Consider the following 27,324-nt stretch of genomic DNA (forward strand, 5'->3'; position numbering starts at 1 on the left):
TTTTACCTCCCTACTCCAAGCCTTTGAATTTTCCTGTAACAAGATCTGACCTGTAAGAATTCCACAAAGAATTCCTGCCAACTTGCTTCAAAGAATAAAAGAAAAAATTACAGAAATGCAACAACTTAACTTGCTGATACAGGTTTGATTTTAATCACTTAAAGTAGAACAATGTTTTGATCTCAGTGGCTAATGATGGTGGAATAATCTGTAGGTTCACACGTGGACAACAGGTGTTATGTTCCTTTCTGCTTTGGTCTCAGTTGGTATATTTGACTTTCTGATAGTGCCTATTTTATAAACAATCATTAAATCAAATCTTGACTATGCGTTGTTACCCATAAACGTTTTACAAATTGAATTCCTCTTCTACCTTAAAATTTCTGTAGAGGCACATGCAGACCTTTGAACCCTAAATTCAAATATTGTAAAATCAGCATTTACTGGTACAGAAATCAGTGGTCTTGCGATTGACATCATTAATTTCAACACCATTTGTTTTTTGGGGAGTTTTGCTTGGGTGTTTTTGGCCTTCATCTTTGTGCTGTATTCATATTTCATCATGTTAATGATTTGGTAATGCGTTTAGCTAGTAGAGCTAGATATGCTAAACAAAACTGCCAGATGGAAGTGAGTATCAAGCCTTCAGCTATGGGATGATAGGACACTCGTTATGAATTTGATCACTGGGGCAGGAGTAGTGTCTTCTATAAATTAGTATGGTTTAGCTGATTTAATAGCTGAGTAATTCTACGTCCCTAGTGAGTTTATACAGAAGAAACAGTGGCACAGGGGCAGCGCACAGAAGATTCCGCGCTCAAGAGAACAGGGAACGTGGTTTTGGGCCCCACTGTTTACATCCCCAGCTCGCAGCACAGTGCAGGCGAAAGGTTCGGGTGCGTGTTTGCTACTGTATCACAGTAGGCACTTCATAAGTACTTGTTGGATGGGTAGTGAGTTCAAACACAAGAGGCCAGGGTGGGGGACGGAGAAAGGCCTTAATAATGGCTGTAAGTTCTTGCTGCCTCAGATTGCCTCCTCCTCCGCTACACCAAGCCACGCTACATGACAAGGGCTGGGAACGCCCAGGAGGACTAATGTTACGGAAGCTCATTGAACAGTATGTATAAACGATACAATGATAGTGAGATGCATTTTAACAAGGCCAGGGTTACAGAAGCCGTTTTGTATTTCAGTCTTTGCGGCAGTCCAGTCCGCTACCAGCTCCTTACTTCCAGTAACTGGAGGTCACCATCAATTTCCACCGTGTCAATACTGTTGAGCGCTTTAAATCTGTGTCTGTACTCCAGGCTGTGCACACCATTGATCGCAACCTTGAATTCTTTAACATCACAATAAATGATCATCTGGAAGGAAAGGACACACATTAGCACTTCCCCTTGGTTTAAAAATTTGTTTCTTGCACACTGTCAAAAAGTAAACCATTTGCTTTGCTTTATACAGAATTCTCCCAGCCTGCTGCTGCTAACTTCTTCTGTGATTTCTAGGACCCTCATCTAAATGGAGTGCCTTGTCCCCTCAGGAAAGTGACTGTCAACATGGTTAGAACCCCAGCCCCCAGGGCCGCTGGCCTTCCTGTCCCAGCTCCCTCTCGCCCCCTTGCTCCCAGGGAAGTCGCAAGTTACCCTCCTCACCCGTGTTTGGGAACTCCAAATTGCTGGTATCTTGTTAAGGTTTTTTCAGTTCCCATCACCTTATTCCCCCTCCCTTTTGGCAACCATCAGTTTGTTCTCTGTATGTGCAGGTCTGTTTCTATTTTGTTTATTCATTCATTTTGTTTTTTAAGATTCTACATATAAGAGAACACATGGTATTTGTCTTCCTCTACCTGACATATTTCACTTAGCAAAACAGCCTCTAGGTCCAGCATTCTTGTCACAAACGTCAAGATTTCATTCATTTTTGTGCTGTTGAGTAATACTACATCGTGTATGCCACATGGTTTTCATCCAGTGAACTGATGGACACCTAGCTTGCTTCCATATCTTGGCTATTGCAAGTAAGGCTACAATGAGTATAACTTCCAATCAGTGATTTTGTTTTCTTTAGGTAAATACCCAGAAATGCAACTGCTGGTTTCTACGGTGCCTCTATTTTTATTTTTTTGAGGAACTTGCCTACTGTTTTCCGTAGTGGCTGCACCAACTTACAATCCCACCAACCGCATGAGGCTTCCCTTTCCTCCACAATTATTTGTTGATTTATTGATGATGGCTATCCTGACAGGTGTGAGGTAAATACTTCATTGTGGTTTAATTTGCATTTCCCTGACAATGAGTGGTGTTGAGCATCTTTCCATATGTCTATTGGCCATGCATATGTCCTGTTTGTAGGAATGTTTATTCAAGCCCTCAGCTCATTTTTTAATTGGATTTTTTGTTTTTTTGGTGTTAAGTTGTATGAATTCCTTACATACTTTAGATATTGACATCTTATCGGATGTATCATTGGTAAATATCTTCTTCCATTCAGTAGGTTGTCTTTTCTTTTTTGCTGATGGTTTCCTTTGCTGTGCAACTGTAGTTTGATACAGTCCCATTGTTTGTTTTTTGTATTGTTTCCCTTGCCTGAAGAGATATATCCAAAGAAACATTGCTAAGAGCCATGTGAAGAGTTTACTGCCTTTGTCCTTTCTTCTAAGAGTTCAATGGTTTGAGTATTACATTTAAGTCTTTAATCCATTTTGAGTTTATTTTTGTATATGGTGTGAGAAAGTGGTCCAGTTTTTTTTCCATGTGTCCAGTTTTTCCAACACCATTTATTGAAGAAACACTCTTTACCCCATTGTATATCCTAACCTCCGCTGTCATAGATCCATTGACCATGTAAGTGAGTATTTATTTCTAGACTATTCTGTTTCATCGATGTGTCAGTTTTTATGCCAGTACCATACTGTTTTCATTATTGTAGCTTTATACTATAGTTGAAGATCAGGGAGTAAGATATCTCCCACTTTGTTCTTTTCTCAATTTCATTGGCTACTCAGCATCTTTTGTGGTTCCATATAAATTTCAGTTCTTTCTGAGAAGAATGCCGTTGGTATTTTAATAGGGATTGCATTGAATCCCTATTATTGCTGTAGGTAATAAGGACGTTTTAACAATATTAATCCTTCCAATTCACAGGCAAGGTATATCCTTTCATTTATTTATGTCTTCAGGTTTTTTTCTTCAATGTCTTACAGTTTTCAGAAAACCAGTCTTCCAGATCTTTGGTTGAATTTATTCCTAGGTATTTTATGCTTTTGGATTCGATTATAAATGGGATTGTTTTCTCCTTCATTTGTTACTGGTTTATAGAAATGCATCAGCTTTCTGTATATTGATTCTGTATCCTGCAACTTCACTGAATTCCTTTATTAGTTCTAATAGTTTTTTGGATGTCTTTAGGGTTTTTCATGAATAAATAATGAAAGTTTTACTTCCTTTCCAATTTGGATGCCTTTTATTTCTTTTACTTGTCCTATCTCTGTGGCTGGGATTTCCCATACTGTATTGAACAGAAGTGGCGATAGTGGATTTTTTTTTTTTTTTAAGGTGGGTGCAGCTGACAGTGGCCTGCGAAGGGATCGAACCCGCAACCATGGTGTTATTAGCACCATGCTCTGACCAACTGAGCTAACAGCCCCAATGGGGAGGGCTGCCTTGTCTTCCGTGTCCTAGAAGAAAAGCTTGCAGCTTTTCTCCACTGAATATAATATTAGCTGTGGGTTTGTCATCTATAGTCTTTATTATGTTGAGATATGTTCCTTCACTACCCACTTGGTTGAAGAGTTTTTATCATAATAGGATGTTGAATTCTGTCACCATGATCACATGGTTTGTATTCTTTACTTTGTTAATGTGACATGTCACATTATTTGATTTACAGATGTTGAATCATCTTTCCATCCCTGGGATGAATCCCACTTGATCATGGTATATAATAACCCTTTTAATATATGGTGTATAAGAGGTGTATAATCTTCTTAATGTATGGTTGAATCTGGTTGGCTAATTTTGTTGAGAATTTCTGCATCTGTGTTCATCAAGGAAACTGGCCTATAATTTTCTTTTTTTGTAATATCTTTGTCTGGTTGTGATGTCATGGTATTGTAGAATGAGTCTGAAGGCATTCCTTCCTCTTCAATTTTTGAATACTTGTAAGATGGATAGGTATTAATTCTTCTTTGAAAGCATTCAATTCACCTGGAACCCATCTATCTGGTCCTGGACTTTTATATGTTGGGAGTTTTTTGATTACTCCTTCAATTTCATTGCTCGTAACTTATCCATTTAAATTTTGTATTTCTTCCTGGGTCAGTCTTGGAAGGTTATATACTTCTAGAAATTTACCCGTTTCTTCTAATTGCCAAATTTGTTGCCATATAATTGTTTGTAATACTCTTTAATGATTCTTTGTATTTCTATGGTTTGGTTGTAACTTCCCTTTCATTTATGATTTTATTTGTGCTCTCTTATTGTCTTAATGAGTTTGGCTAAAGGTTTATCGATTTTGTTTATCTTTTCAAAGAACCAGCTCTTCATTTTATTGATTTTTCTTAAATTTCTTTTTTAAATTGATTTTTTAAAATTTCAATTTTATTCTCACTCTGATCTTTACTATTTCCTTCCTTCTTTTTACATTGCTTTTAGTTCTTTTTCTAGGTATATTAGGTATAGTAACTCTAGACTTAGGTAATTCATGTGAAGTTTTAGTTGTTTGGTAAGGTAGGCCTGCACAGCTGAACTATGCACTTCCCTCTTAGAACTGCTTTTGCTACGTCCCATTAGTTTTGAAAAACTTGTTTTTTCATTTTCATTTGTTTCAAGATAGTTTTTGATTTGTTTGATTTTCTCTTTGATACATTGGTTGTTTAGTCTCCATGTATGTGTTTTTTCCCAGTCTTCTTCCTGTAGTTGATTTCTAGTTTCATGCCACTGTGGTCAGAAAATATGCACGATATGATTTCAGTCTTCTTGTATTTATTGAGGCTTGTTTTGTGGCCTATTATGTGATCTATTATGGAGAATGTTCCCTATGCACTTGACAAAAATGTATTCAGCAGTTTTGGGATGAAACGTGCTATAAATATTTATTAAATTTATCTGGTCTGATGTGACATTTAAGGCCGTTATTTCCTTATTTTTCATCTAGATGACCTATCCATTGATGTGAGTGGAGCATTAAAATTTTCTACTATTACTGTATTACTATGGATTTCTCCCTTTACATCCACTAATAATTGCTTTATATATTTATGTGCTCTTGTATTGGACATGTAGATATTTAAAATTGTTGTATCTTCTTGGATTGGCCCCTTTATAATTATATAATGTCCTTTGTCTCTTTTTTTTTTTTACAGTTTTTGTTTTAAAGGTTTTTTTTCTCTAATATGAGTACTGCAACCCCAGCTTTCTTTTCATTTATATTGCATGGTGTGTCTTTATCCCTTCACTTTCAGTCCAAATATGTCTTTCGATTTGAAGTGCGTCTCTTGTAAGCAGCATATAGATGGGTCATGTTTTTAAATCCATCAGCCCACTCTGTGTCTTACTAGAGGATTTAATCTTTACATTTCAAATAATTACTGATACGTAGGTAGTTATGGCCATTTTCTTCATTGTTTTTGATTGTTTTTATAGTTCTTCTCTGTTCCTTCTCTTGATCTCTTTCCTTGTGGTTTCCTATTTTTCTGTAGTGTTTTGTTGGCTTTTTTCTTAATTCTTCATATATCTTCTGTACATTTTGGTTTGTGGTTACCATGAGGGTTATGTGTATCATTCTATATCTACAGCAATATACCTGATAGGTGTTTAAGTTCAAATATATTATGTAAGGACTCCATTTATATTCCCTTTTCCAGGCTTTTTTATTCATGTCATGTTTTAGATCTTTTTGTGTCATATATCTCCTAATTAGTTATTGTAGTTTAGGCTGAGTTTGATACGTTTTTCTTGACCTTTGTAGTAGCTTAAATGTCTAATTCACTGTATTTATTACATGTTTCGGTTTAGCCATGATATTTTTTCCTTTCTCCTAGTTTGTTATTTCTGGTTATATAGCCTTTCCTTCTCTGATTAAAGACTCTTTAACATTTCTTGTAAAGCTGTTTAAATGTCCGGGAAACTCTCTCTCCTTCAATTCTGAAATGATAACTTTGCTGGGTATATTAATCTAGGAGGTAGGTTCCAATCTTTTAGCACTTGAAAGATATCCTGCCACTCCCTTCTGGCCTATAAAGTTGCTGCTGAGAAATCCACTGATAGTCTTATGAGGTTTCCTTGGTTGGTAACTCTTTTCCATTTGCTTCCTTGAAGATTGTTTCTTTAACTTTTGCCATTTTAAATACAGTATGTCTCAGTGTAGGTTTCTTTGGGTTCATCTTGTTTGAAACTCTCTGTGCTTCCTGGACCTGGATATCTGTTTCTGTTTTCAGCCTCATTTCTCTAAATAAAGTTTCTGTTCTTTTCACTCTTTCCCCTCCTTCTGGGAACCTTATAATGCAAATGTTTGAGCACTTGATATTATCCCAGGGGTCCCTTAAACTATCCTTGTTTTTCTTAAATTCTTTTTTTTCCTCTTTGCTATTCTGATTGGTTGATTTCCACTAATCTGTCTTCTGTGTTCTTCTCTGTTCCTTTCTAGTAGCTAAACTGCTCTTGACTCCTTCTAATGCATTTTTCATTTTGGTCATTGTAATCTTCAGGAATGCTTGGTTCTTTATTATACTTTGTCTCTGTCGAAGTTCTCCCTAAGTTCCCCTATTCCCTCTCAAGTTTAGTGAGCAAACTTATGAAGCTTCTTTCAGTTCTCTATCAGGCAAATTACTTATCTCGGTTTCCTTAGGTTTTTTTTTTTCCTGGGGTTTTTTCTTGTTCCTTTATTTGAGAGATACATTTCTGTCTTTTCATTTTATTTGACTTTCTGTTGTTTACATGAATTAGACAAAACAACTCTCTCCGTCTTGAAAAAGTGGCCTCATGTAGACGCAGCCTCTGTGTAGGCCGTGTGCTGGGTGGTTTGGGCAGGCCAGTAGGAGCCAAGCAGGTACCTACTGCGTTTGGGACACAGAACTACCAGCTGGAGCTGCTCCAGGAGGGGAGGCCAGGCGCATGTTAACGGCCTGTTGATCCTGCTGCTGCCTTTGTTCAGGGCCGAAATGGGCTCCGGCAGTGTGTCCGGGAACGTGCTGTAGCCACCTTGCACGTAGGCCGGAGCAGCTGGATAGAGCACCTGGTGTCATGGGCACCTCGGAGAATTCACCTCGGAGAATTCCTGCAGTCCCTGGAATGCTCCCATGGCTCCTAAACCTTTCTGTACAGTCACTGTCTTATTTCTTGTACCGAAAGTGGTCTTGTGTAGAAGCGCCCTCTCTGGGGGCTCTATGTGCCAGGTAGTTTGGGAGGCTGGTTGGAGCTGGGCAGGCGCTTAACGGGCCTGGGGCACTGGCTTGCCTGGCCGCAGCGCTCTCATTAGGAAGTCAGGTGTGTGTGCTGGCGCCTGCGGTTCCTGCCTGCTCCCTTGTTGGGAGGCAAATGCTGCGGTGATCCTGCAGGTAGGCACAGCCCCCAGATAGAGCTCCGCCGCCCTGTCGGAGTGGGGGGGATGTGAACAATGGGGCTCCAGGCGCCTCCAGCCCCGAGCGTCCCGTAGCTCCCGCCGTTTCCCGGCCTCGGTTCAGTCTCTTTCTCTCGTTTGCCAGGAGGCTGTTTATTCAGCTCGGTTGTCTCGCAGAAGCAACTGCTCTTGTGTATTTGAATTTGCTCATGGGATGGAGCGAGTTAAGCACTGTTCTATGCCACCGCCATCTTGGAACTCCATCACTGCTGCTGCCTGCCTAACCCTCCTTCAAGGAGGAGGAGATTCCAGGTCATAGGTTGGGAACCAAGGGACTTGGATCCTGACTTCTCTGCCTCAGACAATGGGAAACTCCAGAAGTTTAGGGCACTTGCTAGGGCCTGCACAGTTGCTTGATAGCCCTGATTTCCTTCCCAGTCAGCACATCTTGGCCTCTGTTTCTCAAAAGCTCTTCAAAGCTCAGTATTCTATGAATCTATGGAGTAATTAGTCCTTCAAAGTTCTTTGCCTAAAACTCCAAACAGTATAAAACGAAAGAAACTACTGTCCGTTTAAGTCCTTTTACACCTAAACATCATCCTCTGATACCACATCCCAATGGCAGCCAGGCCCTGCTTCCACCATCTGTTTTCCATGCACACTGCAGGTGTGTGTCGTGCACCTGCACGCCACCCCTGTTCCTTGCAGAGAGTAGCAGCACAGCCTAGCTGCTGACCTGCCCATCCCCAGAGGCCAGGTCGAGGCACAAAATCTGCATCTGCAAAGAAGCAAACTGAGTGTCTTTACTGATGAGACCAGTTGAAACAGCTGCTGGGGAAATTCCACAGAAGTGCAGGCTCTGGGGCTACATAAACAATTGAGAAAACATCTATAACGTGGGATTATATCCCACCAACAGTGGTGGAAATCCCAGTTTCTACCAGATGGAAGGTCCTTTGGGAGGAGAGAGAACACAAAACATACAGCCTCATGCTCTCATAAGGGAACACAAACTGGCATTAGAGGGATGCAACGTAAGAGTCAATTAGTTACATTGTATCAGAGCAAGTGCGGGACAAACTAATGGAGAGGAAATGGCATGCGGCCAGGTGAATACTGTCACAAAACAAGAAAAGTACGTAACCTAGAAGAGAAAATGGAACAGCAAAACCCCTCACGACTACCTGATGTTACAGAACAGCTGCTGAAAACATGAATTTGATAAAAAGAGCTCACAGATGAAACTACAAAACTGAAAGGTATTTTAATAAGTGAATTTGAAATGGCAAGGAACAGAAGATACTGTTTAAAATCAAATTAATGGCGTAATGGAAAGATCTTTGAATCTCAATGAAGGTGTATTAAAAATGCAAGCGTTTGAAGCAATTGGAAAAAATCTATCACTATATGAAACAGACAGTGCTCCCACACTGGGGATGGTAACTTCCTGAAGTAGAAAACCAAAAAAAGGACAAGATGATTTCCTTAAAATTTATTATCACTGTCCTCTTTTAATTCAGTAGTTCCAAGCTTGGGGCTCAGATACCAGTAGGTCAGAAACAAGTTGTGTCGCTAGTTTCCTGTCACCAATGACGAGGATCAACTTCCTTCCTAGTATTTGCCTGTACTTCCCTCCAGTGAACCCCAAGGCTCCCTTTATACCCCGACTCCTGCCAAGTCAGCAAGTCCTTGTGCTGCCTTTCCCTCCTCCAGTGACTTGTTCAAATCATCCCCTAAACCTGGAAAACCCAACCTGACCTTCAACCTTTCACATCCTTCTCAATCCCAAACCAATATCCACAACTTCCACAACTAGCTCACGTCTATCTGTCCGCAGAGCGGGGCACTGCATGAGACTGAAACAGGAATAAATCGAAATGTGCAATTGCCGTCTTCTATTCCACCTTGACAGTCATGCGTTTGGCAATTAGTTTTGATAAGTCCTTGAGAACTCAAAGGGTCCAGGGCATAAGACAGTTTAAAATGCTGCAGAAGCATGACCTAAATCAGGGACCCTAAAATGACCATGAGGCAGTGAGTCACTTAAGTTAATGAGTAAACCCAGCATCCAGATGCCAAGGAAAATTTATTCTCCACAGCATCCCAGAAACACATTTGGTGAAAGGTGGTGTGGTAACGTTCCCATTATTTAGGGATTCGGGACTGGATGCCTTAAAGCCCCAATGATGTAAATGTCCCTTTCCTCGAATATATACAAACAGGACTAACTCCTTGGAAGAAAGGGCTACCCCCTAAAACTGTGTACAGCCAACATGAGACGACAGTTCAGGCAGTTTTACGGTTCCTGTGTCCTCATGTCGACCGAGGAGTCAACATCCTACCCCAGTATTGAGATGGGCTCCTGTTAAAATTCCTATTAACCAATATGGGGCTACACAGTAGTTTCCAACGTGAGAACCAATGTCAGATAATTCCAGTGCAAATACTGTGGCACTCTGCTGGCTTTGCCGTTTGTACTTTGTTATAAAAGGGGCCACTCAAAGTACAATCTCCACATAAACGAAAACCACACATACTGTCCACAGCAGGACTTGATTTACATGGATCATTTATCCTACCCCCGCTCCCAGGATTTTCTCCTGTCCCATTTTCAAAAAATATAACCTTACCTCAAAATACATCCCGGGACTAAATGGGAAACAGGTGATGTTTCTCTCTTCTTCTCCCCAGGACTCCTGAATAAAAGAATTTCTTACAAAGGCTTTAGCATCCAGGCGTGGGTTCAAGTGGAGAGCAATATCCTTTGACTTTCCTGATAGCAGATCAACGTTAAAGCTTTTGAGAGAAAAAAAAGAAAAAAATTAACCAAGTAAAAGAGAGTAGTGCAGTTTCTGCAATTTTAACAATCAGAACTGAACTCTGATTATAAGTACACAAAACATAAGTATGCACATGGATACAGGAACACAGATAAGGGTGAAATTTTAAATCCTGAGTTAGAATTCCATTGATAGAAGTATATTATGTGCAAAATAAAAATAAATCAGTGTTGAGGGTTCAGATCGGGTTTGGAAGAAACCAAGGGTTAGCAGTAAACGACGTTATTTCCTCAGCCTGAAGGAGTGTGGGGTCCTTTCCAGCAGGATTCTGGCCTAACATTTACATGTGTTCTGTTCTTGGAAGTGTACCACCTTCTAGGAAAAGAGCTCTAATTTCAAGCTTTCAAAAGTCTGAACATCTCTGAGAAGATTCTAAAAGCAGAAATTGTGTAAGTCGCATAACAGGATGGCCTCTAACCAAAGTTCCGTGACCTCATGGGGCTGCCCTGAGCTCTGCAAGGCGGGGGGTGGGCCTCGTGGACAACTGCCACCCTCCTATCTGGCCACAAAAAGCCTCGGTCAGAACATTACAGTTTAGTTCCTGTTCTGCCACCAACTAGTTCTCAGCAGTCGAACTTCCTCTTGCTCTAATATTCTCACCTTACAAATGAGGGTTATGACACTAGCCCTACTTGTATCTCAGAAGACTGTTACAGGACACGTACGTGGAGAGTACTGACACTAGTAACTCAATGATACCAACCCTTTGGCACTTCTGTTCACTTCTCCTTTGACGACGACAGTCCGTCCAACACCCATTGGGGAGTTCAACCGCGCAACAAATGGCAGACACTGCAAAGAAACCACAGTCAGCACCAGGAAGTCTGCAGAAAGAGATCTCGTGGGAACGCTGGCCAAACACGGGAGTGTTGGAAGGCCGTGACAGTAAACCCCATGAAGGGACAGACTCCATCTGCCTTGGTCCCAGGGGTTCCCAGCAGTGAGCACTGTGTGGCTCCCAGCACACTCTCGGTGCGCATGTTTTACACAATGAATGAATGGCTGTCGAGTGGGACCTAATACCCTTTGTATGAGTGACTCACTGAGAAATACCTGCGCTTGGGGTCTGAAGCACTGCTCCTGTCTTGCCTGAGGGGAGGAGTTGGGGAAATACACACTAGTGGCTTCGAGACAAAGCCTGGCTACCTGACAGCACACACGTGACAAATGGCTGCTTTAGGCTTTACTGAGGGGAGAGGTAACAATACCAGCTCATTTAAACTTAATCTGTCATATAGAATTAGGAAAGTTTGGGGCTCTTCAAACCTTTGACAAACAGTTGATAGGTAGTATTTTGGCGCAAGTCAAAGTGTGATTGACAGCAGAACCTCTGCTCTTGGTGTAGACACTTCTGGGTACGATTTTATCAGTGTCTCCTCTGTTACTGGGCTGTAGGGAGACAGTTCTGCAGTAAGGTGTGGAATGTGTGAAGCTGCCTTCCAACATTTAAACTATCTGCTTCCTGTGTTTTACAAAATGTTCCACATGTTGTAACATTGGCAGAATACTTACAAGCTGTGACATGCCAGCATTTTGTACCTGTGGGAAGAGAAAGACACAATGAGGATGAAAGGGAAGAACGGAATTCTAGAATCCTATAGGAGCAGCCGGTTGTACTGGCTGCACAGAGCCGACCCCAGCCAGGGCCTGGGACAGTAGTGCCTGCTCCGCCCTGGGGGTGGCATACAGGTGCCAGAGCTTCATGACACCACGGTATGGTGTTGTGAAGGGCTACTCAGGCAAGGAATGCAGTCTGGTAGGCCAGTTCACCTGAAGCCTATATCCTCCACCATTTTTCACAGGACTGCATGTGAGCTCCAAACACATTTTACTTATTCTTTCCAGGCACTCCCAAAATGCAGTTATATTCTGTCTATGAGGTACAGATGTGCTGAGGGGAGTAATACGTTCCTTTCTCCATTATAATAGCAAAACCTCAGTGTTTAAATTGCACTTGTTCCCAGATGGGGAGAAGATACATGTGCAAGATCGTTTCCCAATGCACCCCCTGTGTTCAGTACTTATCAATACTATTCAACAGTTAAGAGGGAGAGCTGTACGTAGAATGGTGGGCAATGGGCAGATACACCAGCAGTTTCAGCAAATCCTACACTGTGTGGCACCACAGACGTACAAGCTTCAATTTTCTAATGATTACCTTCAGCCTATTCATACTGAAAACATAATTTTTCATATTAAAAACTTAATTATAAAAAACAGCCTGCCTGCCACCTAATTTACATGGCAACTAAAAGAACATTTATAAACTGGCGGTTCATCAAAAGATTTAATATTTACATTTTCTGTACTTGTCTCTGTCAGTTCCAGAGTAGATGCTTGGGTACTTTTTAAATCCTAAAGAAGAGATTAATTTTTAACATCCATCAGAATTCCAAATATAACCTGCTTGATACATCAATCAATCAAAAACAGTACAAAACATGAAAATATTCCTGAAAATTATCCAAAAATGCACTTAATATTAGGTCCTTTATCTAACCCTTATCAAACTGGCAAACATTTAAAGAGAATAAGAACTAATGTCAAAAAGAAAGTAAGCAAATGGGCACCATCATTAAGAGAGCAAATTAAATTTTTTTGGAGGGCCACTTAGCAGTATCTATCATAACTTAAAATGCAAATACCTTTGGCCCCGACATTCCACCTCTAGGAAACTATCTTAGAAAAACACTCCATTGTACTCCTATGTCAACAAAATACCCCTTAGCTACCTAAAAAGGGGTTTTGTTGTTGTTGTTTGGGGGTTTTTCATTAAAACTGTACTAGATGTGAGATCCTATGACAATAAAGCCCTGGCAATAAATATAATGCTGAGGTCCAGATGGCACCAGCGCAGGAGGACACAGCACTCACCCCCTCCCGTGAGCAAATTCAAGTGCACAGAGAGGTAGCAATTACTCCTGAGAGACAATGGAGGACTGAACAAGCAGCTTCTGAGCAAACGAGAAAGAGACCGAAGGGAGGCCAGGAAACGGCGGGAGCTGCGGGACGCTCGGGGCTGGAGGCGCCTGGAGCCCCATTGTTCACGTCCCCCCCACTCCGACAGGGCAGCGGAGCTCTATCTGGGGGCTGTGCCTACCTGCAGGATCACCGCAGCATTTGCCTCCCAACAAGGGAGCAGGCAGGAACCGCAGGCGCCAGCACACACACCTGACTTCCTAATGAGAGCCGCTGCGGCCAGGCAAGCCAGTGCCCCAGGCCCATTAAGCGCCTGCCCAGCTCCCACCAGCCTCCCAAACTACCTGGCACATAGAGCCCCCAGAGAGGGCGCTTCTACACAAGACCACTTTCGGTACAAGAAATAAGACAGTGACTGTACAGAAAGGTTTAGGAGCCATGGGAGCGTTCCAGGGACTGCAGGAATTCTCCGAGGTGAATTCTCTGAGGTGCCCATGACACCAGGTGCTCTATCCAGCTGCTCCGGCCTACGTGCAAGGTGGCTACAGCACGTTCCCAGACACACTGCCGGAGCCCATTTCGGCCCTGAACAAAGGCAGCAGCAGGATCAACAGGCCGTTAACATGCGCCTGGCCTCCCCTCCTGGAGCAGTTCCAGCTGGTAGTTCTGTGTCCCAAACGCAGTAGGTACCTGCTTGGCTCCTACTGGCCTGCCCAAACCACCCAGCACACGGCCTACACAGAGGCTGCGTCTACATGAGGCCGCTTTTTCAAGACGGAGAGAGAGCTGTTTTGTTTAATTCATATAAACAAACATAGAAAGCCAAATAAAATGAAAAGACAGCAGTATATCTCTCAAATAAAGGAAGCAAAACTTCCAGAAAAAAACCCTAAGGAAACCGAGATGAGTAATTTGCCGTACAAAGCAGTCATAAGGATCCTCATGAAACTTGAGAGTGGAACAGAAAAGCTGAGGGAAAACTTCGAAACAGAGAAACTTTAGTAAAGAACCAAGAATATAATACCTAAAATGAAAACTTCCTTAGAAAGAATCAACAGCAGAGTAGCTAATAGAAACAGATCAGCAATCTGGAAGACTGACTAGTGGAAATCAACCAATCAGAACTGCGAAAAGAAAAAAAAGAACTTGAAAAAATGAGGATAGTCTAATGAACCCCTGGGATAACATCAAGTGCTCAAACATTCGCATTATAAGGTTCCCAGGAGGGAAAAGAGTGAAAGGAACAACAGAAACTTTATTTAGAGAAATAAGGCTGAAAACGGAAACAGATATCCAGGTCCAGGAAGCACAGAGAGTTCCAAACAAGATGAACTCAAAGAGACCGACACCAAGACACACTGTATTTAAAATGGCAAAGGTTAAAGAGACAATCTTGAAAGACGCAAGAGGAAAGGAAAGAGTTACCAACCAAGGAAACCCCATAAGGCTATCAGTGGATTTCTCAGCAGCAACTTTATAGGCCAGAAGGGAGTGGCAGGATATCTTTCAAGTGCTAAAAGATAGGAACCTACATGATACCCAGCAAGGTTATCATTCAGAATTAAAGGAGAGAGAGTTTCCCGGACAAGCAAAAACTAAAGGCGTTCATCACCATTAAAACAGCTTTACAAGAAATGTTCAAGGGTCTTCTTTAAGCAGAAAAGGAAAGGCCATAACCAGAAATAAGAAAATAGGAAAGGAAAATAAATTTCACAGCTAAAGCCAAACATGCAATCAATACAGTGAATTAGACATTTAAAAAGCTACTATGAAGGTCAAAAGAAAAAAGTATCAAACTCAGCCTAAACTACAGTAACTAATTAGAAGACACACACAACACAAAAAGATCTAAAACGTGACATCAGTAATGGAAAGTACGGAAGGGGTAGTAAAAAGATTCAGTCCTTACAGAATATATATCTATGTACCCAATACAAGAGCACCTAAATATATAAAGCAATTATTAGTGGACATAAAGGGAGAAATCCACAGTAATACAGTAACAGTAGCCTATTTTAATACCTCACTCACATTAGTGGACAGGCCATCTAGACAAAAAATTAATGAGAAAATAATGGCCTTAAATGTCACATTAGACTAGATAAATTTAAAAGACATTTATAACACATTTCATCCCAAAACTGGAGAATACACATTGTTTTCAAGTGCACAGGGAACATTCTCCAGAATAGATCACATATTAGGCCACAAAACAAGCCTCAATAAATACAAGAAAACAGAGATCATATCATGCATATTTTCTGACCACAGTGGCATGAAACTAGAAATCAACTACAGGAAGAAGACTGGAAAACACACAAATACATGGAGGCTAAATAACACACTACTAAACAACCAATGTATCAAAGAGTAAATCAAACAAATCAAAAACTACCTTGACACAAATGAAAATGAAAAGACAACTTTTTCAAAATTAATGGGATGTAGCAAAAGCAGTTCTAATAGGGAGGAAGTGCATAGTTAACCTATGCAGACCTACTTTAACAAACAAGAAAAACTTCACATGGACAATCTAACTGTACAACTAACGTACTCAGAAAGAGAACTAAAACCAAAATAAAAAGAAGGAAATACAAAATTGAAATTTAAAAACCAATAGAAAAGATCAATAAAACAAATAGCTGGTTCTTTGAAAAGATAAAACAAGATTGACAAACCTTTAGCCAAACTCACCAAGAAAGTAAGACAGCGAGCCGAAATAAATCATAATGAAAGGAAACTATCAACAAAAAGAAAAGACCACCTACTCAATGAGAGACGATAATGGCAATGATACGTCCGATAGGGGTTAATATCCAAACTATATAATGAAGTCATACAACTAACACCAAAAAAAATCTAATTAAAAAATAAGCAGAGGACCTGAATAAACCCTTCTCCAAAGAACATACAAATGGCCAACAGACATATCAAAAGATGGTCAATATCACTGATCATCAGAGAAATGCAAATTAAAACCACAAAGAAATATCATCTCGCACCTCTCAGAATGGCTATCATCAATAAATTAACAAAAAACAAGTGCTGGTGAAGATGTGGAGAAAAGAAAACCCTCATGCACTGTTGGTGAAAATGCAGATTGGTGCAGTTACTATGGAAAACATGAATTTTCCTCAAAAAATTAAAAATAGAGGTGCCATATAATCTACTTCTGGGTATTTATCCAAAGAAATCCAGAACATAAATCCAAAAAGATATATGCACCCCTATGTTTACTGCAGCATGACTTACAATAGACAAGATATGGAAGCTACCTAGGTGTCCATCGGTAAATGACTGGATAAAGAACATGTGGTACATATATACAATGGACTATTAATAATAAGATACAGAGAACAAGCTCATGGTTGCCAAAGAGGAGGAAGGTGGGGGGATGGGAATAACAAATAAGAAAATAAAAAATAAAATTTTTTAAAAGTGGTAAAGAAGGCAAGGTTGGGTTACAGAACTAAAAAAGTAAAAAAAAAAAAAATAGGTCTCATAGAGAACCAGGTCAGTTTGCTAAATGATTAATTCACACAAATACAATTTACCACACACAAAAAATAGCATCTACTCGTCTAAAAGACTTCATTCCAAGAATTAATACAAATGAGGGAGGTAGTTACATTATTTTTATCTTAATAGAAGATATTAATTAAAGATGTTTGCTCACGTTTAAGACGACCCCAAGCTCCGGCAGGGCACTCACCGAGCTGAAGCTGAAGCCGACTGAGTGAATATTCACTTTGCCGTAAATGCCCAGAGTGTCTATTTTCTCTGGGCTCATCCTGTGGGCATAGAGCAGTGTATGTTTTCCATTTACAGCCACCTAGACGGGCACAGGAGACAGCGCCCCGCCCCCCAAAAAAACCAGTTAATTACTTTTATTCATTTACCCAAGTGAAAATCTGTTTACTTGGGTTTAATTGTATCCCATTTCCCACAGGTCTTCACTTTTCGTGTCTGACCAAATTGCGATGGAAAGCATCACAGCACCAGCAGTTTATCCTCTCATGACTTCCTGACCTGATTAAATGCCAGGGACCCGCTCTCCAGAGCAATCACACATGCATGAACCTATGTGCGTGTGCATGTGTGGACCTCTGCACAAATATGAGCCATCCCGGGGTTCTGAGGTCCCTGGTGCCCTAGACCCGTGAACCCAGGGGGAGATCTGCGCTGCGAGCTCCCTGCACATGATGGGTTGTACTTGTTGAACTTGCTGAATAAACGAACACAGGCACGTCCCCAGCTTCTCCACAGGCAGGGAAAGCCCTCACTCACAGGCCTGAGGCAGAGTCCCCCCCCACCCCCCCGCCCAAATACCAGGTACGGTGTTGGGAATGTTGGGAAAACACTGGCAGACTACAGTGTGGTTCCTGACCTCAAGGAGCTTAAAACCTGTGTCGGACAAAGTAAACAGAGGAATCAACCAAAGCACAGGAAAAAGTGTTAAAAAGAATGATACCGACACAAGCATTAAGGCCAAAGAAGAGAGGAGTAAATGGAGTTTAGGAAATTTAGGGGGCAGGTTCTGGTGGGAGCGGGATCCTGCGTGCGCGCGCATACACACACACACACACACACACACACACAACATATGAAACTCTCGAGGAAAAAAAGAAACCATCAAGGAAGCCAGTGATTTACTACACACAGAATTTCTGAGGCCTCTTCTGCGTCTAAAATCTCATGCTTCTAAAGAACGATGTGTTGACAGGATTTAACTTCACACTGGGATTCTGACCTCTGCACTACGATTCCCTAGCGGTCCATTCATTCCAGATTTACCATCCCATAATTAATAGAATGCTGCACCAATTTGGAACTGAGCCCAGCCCTGCTGGGGAAATAATCAGAAGACGTGGCTGCACTGAGCCCGAATCTGCCTGGCACGAGACAGGAGCTGCGCCCACCTCATGATTAGGTACCTGCCTGGCCCCCACGTTAGAGAAAAAGTATAAAGCAAAGTCTTTTTCTGGATTTAAAAACTGGAAGGGCGAGTTCCCTAATGTGCAAAGCTTCCTGTGTGCTTACGCTCATTAGTGAGGATTTGACTTTCATTCTCCAAAACCTACCTGGAATTTCTCTTTCAGCACCATGATCACAATTTCAAAAGACTTTTCTTTTTTGAAAGGCATGTCGTATGTGATCTCTTCCCGTCCCCATCTCTCATTTTTCAGAGTATTGCAAACAATGCAGTGGGTCCTTTTGAAACGTGGGTTGAAGTGAAAGATGACGTCAGCTCGAGGTTTCACGCTGCTGCCACACTGCAAGTCCACCTGGAATCTGCGGCAGGAAAGGCGAGCTCCGTGAGTACTCAGGAAGGAAGGCTGAGGGGAAGGACCAGAGCATGACCACCCGGGCTGAGGACACGACCGGGCCTGCACCCACACGGCGAAACACCTAGCTGCCTCATCTTCCTTCTAACAGTCTGGGCTGTAGCTCGGGGCCCATCAGTCCACAATGGGCACCTCCATTCTCCAGACTCCCATGCAGGCAGGGACGCCCGTGGGGTAGAAGGGAAGTGTTCAGGGAAACTACTGGAGGCTGCCTTCAAAGTCTGGTGGCACCTGCCTTTTTTCCACCCCCTGCCCCTCCCTCCAAACACCACATGCGCCCAACCTGCTACTCAAAGGGCTGGAGTTCCAGCTTCTGAGAATCCAGAGAAGGAGGACAGCAGAGCGGAGCCGGGAGAGGCCTGCTTCTCTAACAACGGACAGAGTTGTCTTAAAAGGCCAGGGCTCTCTCTTTAGACTTGACACTCACGTCTCATTTCAGCCACTGTTATTGGGCTTCGGCCACAAAGAGCCAAGCCCAACTCTCACTGCTGCGGCCTCATCCACGGTTTGTACCCGCAGCAGGTAAAAGCACCCAAAACAGCCCTTACGATGCTGTGGGAGTGCTACTATAGCCAGACTTTGGCCCTGTCCTCTGATCACAGCTCCCCTCGTCAACTATACATCTCACTCTTCACACTGAAATCAGACTTAGAGAAATAAACTAAAAAACCCAGTCATTCCAATCTCCTCAGCATCTGGGCCAGGCTGCTGACGACAGCAAAATCCTGCCTCAGACAATCAAAATGTCTCTCCCACGTTACTATTTTCTGTTGTTCCACAGCCACAGAGAGACGTTTATTCGTGTTCTTTTTGCATCTAATACAATGATTTTACCTGTCCGAATAGTCAGGAACATGCCCACGTATTACAATCAAAGTTCCAGGCACCAACTGCCCAGGAATGGTCTCAACGAAGGGGATGATCTAGGAAAAATAATTTTAACAAATGTACTTTTACATAAACAAAACCTGAAAGAGGACTTTCTTAAAGGCTGCTTATAAATCTGCTCAGAACCTAGCATTTTCCAAACTGTCCTCACTATTCAAACAGCTATAAGGGAACAACACGCCTAGATAGTTACAATATCTGCAAACAGTTCTTTGGGAAAAGACACAAGATAAATACTCTTCACAGTACTTTTTATTTGGCTGGGGGTTTTGTGAAATAAAACTTCCACTTCATGGAATAATTCCCATAATAGAAAAACAACTTGTGCAAGGTCCTGCCCCCTCCCTTTTTCCTGACGTCCCGCTGATGGATGGACAGCAGGATCAGGTCCAACCAGCCCTAAGCCGATGCTGACGGAGATGACGACACTCACTGCCAGGGGAGGGGGCTCCTCCACACCTGGGACGCCAGTGCTGAGCCTCGGGGCTTCCAGACTGCACCTGAGGCCGCACTGCGGGCAATCAGAGAACCTCGTGACCTTAGGGACGAGCTCTGGGTGCCTTTGGCTCTGTCAAGGCCCCGCGTCCGCCGACCCTGGCCTGGTCTGTCTGCAGGCTTGGGCTCCAACAGGTGTCTCCGCACAGGATTCGGGTCTCAACTGCCCCCTCACCACCTGGAACCCAGCCTTTCTGTCTGGGGCCTGAGACTCCCAGACCTCGTCACTCCCCTTCCCCTGAGGGACCCCACTGGCTAGACACGTGTGCTATGTGGCTGCATCTCCTCCCTCACAACCTCCCTCTTCCATTTGGGAGCATGTGGCCAAGCCAAGCAGGCCAGACCCCATCGTGCCTTGTGCTAAGCTCACCCATCTTATGACATATGCTGAAATCTATCTGCGGTAGCTCTGTCAAGAAATAAGAAATAAAACGAGAGGCCATATGAAGTAGTTGTAAATTGGAGGCTCCTAAGATGAACATCTCTGCTCACGTACAACCTCCTCTGTGGAGCCTTTCTCAGACTCCCTGGGCCGGCGGAGTGAGCCCCTCTGCGGGGCCCTCACAGCACTTGCGACTGTGAGCTGCGTGGGGCAGCACTGGGCCATCGATGACCTTCACATCCCCAGGACAGAGGTCAAGAGATGGTCAGTGACTACATGGTGCATGAATGGGCTCTCGCCACCCAGAAACTGGGCTCCACAGGCCGTAATCACAGACGGGTGACTCAGCAGCTGCTGCACAGCGGGTGCTGCTGCTTTAAGCAGTAAGAGAAGACGTTTCCAAAGCCAGTTACCGTTTGGTGTCAGGGCAACCGCTGAGGGCAGGCTGGGCGGGTGAACAGAGTGTGGCTGTAGCCACACAGGAGAATGGTCGGCTTTTGTGCGTAGCGAGTACAGAAGGGGTTACACCTTCGCACTGAACTCCTGGGCCTAGGCCGATTCCAAGAATACGTAGCACCTTCCATAGTGTAAATCTCTTAATAAATGAGAACAGTTTTTGTAACTTCAAATTTTACATATGTTCTAATTATATTTGTGCAGAACACTTAGTAACACAAAAGTGTAATATAAATATCAATGAGAAAGTCTACAAAACTATACGTATAATCTTAACAAAGTTAATAATAAACATTATAAGAAAAAGACTATAAAGAAGAAAGCCAAAAACATTACATAGTTTTCTTAAGAGAGGGGATTTTAATTTTCTTCTTCGTATTTTCCAGGTTTCTATAATAAGCATATATACTTTTATAGCCACAGCTTTTGTATTATAGATTTAATTTCAGGGTGGGAAAGAGCTTTCAGAGACCAGCAATCTAGTGGCCTCACTGCCGATAAGCTGTTCGCAACTGTTACTGCTGCTCCAGTCTGAGAAACAACTGCTGAGGGTTTTGGCCATCTGCCGTTTTGTTGTCTGGATTAATGCTTCCTGCTCAGTAAAGTACCCTACATTTCATCAGTAACACTCAGCGTTTTGGACCAGGTGAGTGAGACAAAAGGTCCCGCAGCCCGTTCATCTAACTCCCGGCTATTTGCTCCTGTGAAAGGGAGGAGAAGGGAACTGTTTTCTAGGTAATTCCAAGCTTTGATGCTTTGTTTCCCAATTAGTTAATTTACATAAAAAATGCCAATACAGGTAGGATCACATTGGAAACAATACCGTAAGCTTAAGCCCTAGTTAGGTTTGGTGTTCCTCGCCAAAACTTCCTATCTGATTCATACTGCTCTGCCTTTTTTATGATTTCTTATTAAATGTCTGCTATGTGCAAGGGTCTCTCTGTTAGGTAGAAGTCAACTGGGAAGAAGTACGGGAGTCCTGTGCATGAGGAGCTTATAATGCACTGGGGAAGAAGTCCGATACCCACGGAAAGATAATTAGAGTGGAAATGTGATACTTGTTTGGCTGTTCAAAATCGAATCTCCTTCCTGATCTGGAAAATCTTCTCCCTTAGGAACATCAGCCCTCGTCGTGACTGCAGCGAGGGCCTGTGACGAAGCTCTGGCAGTCAGGACCCCACTCAGCCGTGAAGTTAGAAGGAGTGACAGGAAGAAGCCAGAATCGTGCAGTATTCGCTCTGGCAAGGGGACAGGAGCTACCTTCAGGGTCAGAGGCAGCCGTGGCCACAGGCGTGTCTCTGTGGGACAGTGCGACAGCATGCTGCTGGCAGCTGGGACTGTCGCTGGCAAGCCTGGTCTGCAGTTCTGCTAGAGATTCTGTGAACTACTCAGCATCATTTAATAATTTCCTTTTCTGTTTAAATTAGAGACTGGCTTCTGTGCTTGCAACTACAAACCCTGACTAATTCAACATGTTAAAAAATGGGGCAGTAGGTGTCAAATAAATGCTTCAGAAAAAATAAAGATTCTAACTGAAGTGGCCAAAGAAAGTTTACGGAATAGGTGTTATCTGAGCTAGGAAAATATAGTTAGGCTGAGAGGACGATGACGCCAGTTCAGGAAGAAATGTCAATTTACAAAAGCAGAGAGGCAGGAAAAGACAAAACCTGTCTAAGAGACAGACGTGGTAAGGGAGCAGTTAAAGAGTCAGGGTCAGATTTTAGCATGACACAATGAAAGGGGTTTGGGGACAACCACCCAGCGGGCAGGGAATTATCTGGGAGCCTGAATACTTGCAGTAAACCTGGCATAGGGAGATAAGGATATATTCAGGCTGATGGCAGAAGACACAGGGTGGGGGGAAGGTGCAGATAAGATATGAGAGATATTTCAAAGGAAACTCTATAAAGGGCCACCATCTGAAGTGGTAAAACTGGGGATGAAACAGATTTCTGGAGGAAGAGGATGAGTTTAGTTTTGAATATTTTCAGTGTGAAGGGTTGGAAGGACCTCTAAGAGCAAAGGTACTGAAAGGCATGGGAGATTCCGGGGTACACATTCAGTGAAGGGCCAGAACTCACATTCAGAAGTCAGAGTAGAGGTGATTATTGAAATATCAGAGTGGATAAGCTAAGAGGAAAAGTCAGGGCAATAGCTCAATGGTTTCTAAAACGGGGAGTGTGCAGAAAAAAGTGAACAAAGCAGACCTGGCTACTGTCCTTGAAAGGCGTCAGCACAAGGCTGCCCCTTGGCAGGTGTCTAGGAACCTGGATTTGGGGAGAGCACCCAGCAGCCTAATGATAAGGGTGGTTTACTGTGCCGACACTGTGTGTGCAGATATGGTTTATGCTAACACCTGCTTCCTTCTGGTCTGGAATCTTCTGGTCTGGAATCTTCGTATGTGCTAGGCAGGAGCTGTCTACGTACAGACCCAGGTCAGTGAGGCACTAATGAGCTTCCCTGGTAGACCTGTGCTGGGCTCTCCTGACACGTGGTTCCCCTGCACTTCGCCCTGTGTGCCTCTTGCCTTTGTGATGTGGCTCTGTGTCCTTTCACTGTAATAAATCACAGCTCTCTATGCCGCTGAATCATCAAAACTCAGGGTGTCTTGGACACCTCAATACAGGGGTGAGAAGGGAAAGAAGGGAGAAGTATCAGTGAGGGCAGAGCAAGCACATCAAGGAAGTCAATTTCAGTAAGGGCGGCCTGGCCACATCTTTACATGGAAAAATAAGGAAGATCCAAAAAAGAGATAATGACATGCATAGCAAAGCTTTTGACCCAGAGAGTCCACTCTGGAAAAACATGTAAGATTTATCCTATAAAATACTGGCACATGTGCACAAAGACTCACATACAAGGGTGCACACCACAGCACTCGATGTAATCACAAAAGGAAACAGTCCTTTAAGGGGAATGGTTAGTTATACAACATACATACAATGAACTATATGTAGCCATTAAAATAGGCGAGGAAGTTCTAAGTGCGCTGCTATCTCCAAATGTGTTAATTGGGAAAAGCCAGGTATACAAGAGATTATATGGTACATGCATGTAAAGAAACAGGATATATAAGAGGTGATACATACAACATACACATTCTTGGACATTCACTTACATTCTCAAGGAAACAAGAAAACGGTAGAAAACAATTGCCTTTAGGAGCGGAACTGAGCACCAGGGTAGAAAAAAAATTTGTTTTAATGAAATCCTTAAATACTTTGAATTTTTTTAAAAATGATTTACATATATTATCTTTATATTTAAAAAATAAAAAATGAAAAACCACTGGGTTTGACCTAAATGAATTTTAAATTTTGAAGAGAGATTATCTTCAGACTCTTGAGGGCTTGGTAGCCTGGGAGGAGCTGCCAAGCTAAAGGCAGAAGTACCATGACCCTGACAGAAATGGAAACTGCAAAAGGGAAGCCCGTTCGGGGAAGGAAGACGCAAGTTTTGTTTTGAACTCATAGTCCTAAAGGGTTGGCAGGGCATCTGAGAGCTGGAGAGGTGAACGGCCAGAACTGTATTCAGATTGTAAACATATTTGAAAGGTCTAAAGGTGATCAGTAAAGACATGAAAGAGAGAAGGAAAGAAAAAATTGGTAAAGACAAGAAAACTTAAGAAAAAGGAAAAAGAATCAGAGGGCAGAGCTGTGGTGAGAAAATCAAGGCAGCTGATACCGATTCACTCTCAGGAAGGTGTTCAGCCAAAGAACAACAAGCGAACAAAGGCTGTAAGGAACCTCAGAGGTTAAAAAGGAAGATTTTATTGTTTTGTGTTTTAAGATTAAATTGCAAGGGAGGTACTTAGAATACTAAGAAGAAAGGAAGCAAGGTCCCTAAGAAAATTGGCATAAGTTTTTCAGCACTGGGTGGGATTAATGTTAACAGCTGGTTTATTAACTTGGAGTAACAACCAATTTGTTCAAGTTCTAAATAACTTCTTAACCAGCTAATAATCACATCTTAAGAACTCTATAAACAACAATATTTATCTATCCACCTAAAATATTTAGGTAGATAGTTGTCAAGCAATATATTTCACAGAGGGCATTTCTGGTATGAAGATATTGTGTTCCAAATTATTCACTGAATTTAAATGGAAAGAAAAGTGAGCCTGACTATTTTAAGGTTTAGAATTCTCAGTTGAATAGTCAATGAAATATATTAAATACGAAAAAAGTACATAGGCTAGTTATACAATTTACTTTTATCTTTTCCAAGAAGAGTTCATATGGACAGAATGTGACTTTGTCTATCACCAATATGACCAAAAACTTTAAAAACATTAAGAAATAAAATTAAGTGACAGTTCTGTTTCTTCATAATGCTTAATAAAGAATATAGTAGCAACTCAATAAATACCTCCCCATTGTTTGATCACTGACAAAATAACCATAATGCAAGAAAACAGTTGTTTTTAAGTCTAGCTTGCACAATATCCTAATTGATAAAATATTCAAGTTATATGTAGCCTCCTTTTTTCCCCATTGTCTTTTGAACACTGGAAGGGCAACTCGCTACACATGGCAGAAGAGCTTCAGTGCGACATAGGCACTCAATGCTATGAATATTTAACAATAAGTGAAATTAAAGACAGATCAAAATGTTATTTTTGCCATTCAGTTCAGTCTTTCTACCTCTATCCTCTTCTGCTTCTAAGAACTGACTATAAAACAGAGAAGGGGGAAAAAAGCTATTTGCCAAAACAACTATTTCCTTTGACCTGTGCTCCTGAACTGCCCTGAGAGCAATAATGCCGTCCGGGAGCCCTGGGACCTGCGCTCTCTGGAGAGCAGCGGCGCTAATCCTCCAGGTCCCATTCACCAGGAAACACACATCATCCTACCTTTGTTTCACCTCTGCAGCTTAGGGGGCTAACCCCAGAAATCACAGGAACCATCACTATGCTAGTGTCAAGACATGCAGAGATTTTAATCCAGAAAATTATTTTCTAAGTAACATTCCCATTTCTTATGGGAATAAGGCCTCTTTGTGCATGCAGAGCAGAACTGGAGGGTGTATCCCAGCCATCCATCCCTCCTCCACCCGAGCCAAGCTCAGGGACAACTCAGTCACCCTTGGCAGGCAGCCTATATTTTTTTAACCTCTGCAGAAAGTCAGTCTACAACCTAGAGATGTTTTGAACTCTAGGACACACAAAATCATTTTAAATGTCTCTGATTTCAGATTCAGCAAGTCATCCTTTTTAAACCTATTACTACTGAAGGCTATTTCCTCTAAAACTGAGTTTGCTTGATATGGTGGTCGTAGTTTATTCTTCTGCAATGACATTAAAATATAGGGGAAAAAAAGAGTTACAGCCACAAAGCAAATAATAAAAAAAATTGAACCCATTTACACTAGTAAGACTGGTTTAGGGTCTTGCTTCAAGGACTCTCACCCTCCCTATTGTCCAACAGTCTCCTGGAGTGTTTACCAAAAAAAAGCAGCAACTCCACCTCAGACCTAAATTCTGGACTCAGCTCCAGATACGTGGAAATTGAAACAAGTCTGAAATCTCCAGCAACCAGTCACTCAGGGGTTTGTGGACCAGCCTGAAGCCAGGACAAGACCTGTAATTTTTCTCGTTTTCCATCTCACCACGAGTTTCTCTGCTTGAGTACCATGAGGTATTTGAAAGGCAGAGGGAAAAATTGAGCCATGGACAGGTCTAATTAAAAAAGAAAATTAAACACCTATAGAGGAAGAAATCTATTTTCTTTTTTAAATCATGTCTTATCATTATCTGCACCTTCTCACCACCACCCAAGTTGGCGTTCCCTCCACTGTTCTCCCACGTTCTCTGCTCAAAACACAGTTCTCATCACCTTGTCTTTGTAACTGTGACCTGGTCTTCCACTAGACTGAGCTCCAAGGGCTCCGTGTTTTCTAGTAAGTACCCACCACAGTCCCTATCACACAGTGGGTGCTTTACATATGTTTTGAATTTTATTCTTGCCCCTCCACTCCCAGCAATAGATAATTACTTTCCAACTGGATTTGCTCTCAATCCTGCAACAGGTAAAAAGTGATTTCATAGAAATGTTACCGGGTTATAGGTGACATTCTGTAGGTTGTTTAAGGACAACATTCTTCTTTTCCACCTTATTGTTGACTGGGGTCTCTCTTCTGTGTATGACCTAAGATTTTAATCACGTTTCGTTTAAAAGCTTCCCAGACTGAAACAGGCACTTGTCCTGTGTAAAATCAAAACAGAGGGAAACAAAATGCATCATTTTTCTTTATATCATAACTATTTTAAAATTTAAATTATAAATTATCTCACTGATATTTACCAAATGACAAGATGCTATTACAATGAAAGATCTGACCCCAAATCTTCCCTAGTGTACTTATATACTAAATAATTTGGCATAATAGTGAAGGAAATATTGATTTAAATATTACATCAGTAGAAAATTTCTAACACGGA

General features: G+C 42.0%; 1 protein-coding gene across 6 annotated transcripts; it reads right to left on the reverse strand.

Annotated features, from left to right (window-relative positions):
- Nucleotides 1–125: 125 nt before the first annotated feature.
- On the reverse strand, nucleotides 126–27,079 carry LGALS8 (galectin 8). 6 transcript variants are annotated; one of them, XM_033099505.1, is made up of 10 exons: nucleotides 26,941–27,079; nucleotides 19,499–19,587; nucleotides 18,401–18,611; nucleotides 17,032–17,151; nucleotides 12,699–12,755; nucleotides 11,913–11,939; nucleotides 11,667–11,789; nucleotides 11,104–11,192; nucleotides 10,191–10,356; nucleotides 126–1,367 (listed from the first exon to the last, which is right to left on the reverse strand). In XM_033099505.1, exons 1-10 carry the CDS (start codon nucleotides 26,980–26,982, stop codon nucleotides 1,218–1,220), a joined length of 1,074 nt encoding a protein of 357 aa, XP_032955396.1. In that variant the 5' UTR covers nucleotides 26,983–27,079; the 3' UTR covers nucleotides 126–1,217. The 6 variants fall into 6 exon arrangements, with proteins under 6 accessions (XP_032955396.1, XP_032955395.1, XP_032955397.1 ...); XM_033099504.1 differs by having other exon boundaries at nucleotides 16,996–17,151; XM_033099506.1 differs by lacking the exon at nucleotides 12,699–12,755.
- Nucleotides 27,080–27,324: the final 245 nt, after the last annotated feature.

Source organism: Rhinolophus ferrumequinum, chromosome 27, assembly GCF_004115265.2.
Source record: "Rhinolophus ferrumequinum isolate MPI-CBG mRhiFer1 chromosome 27, mRhiFer1_v1.p, whole genome shotgun sequence".
NCBI lineage: Eukaryota > Metazoa > Chordata > Mammalia > Chiroptera > Rhinolophidae > Rhinolophus > Rhinolophus ferrumequinum.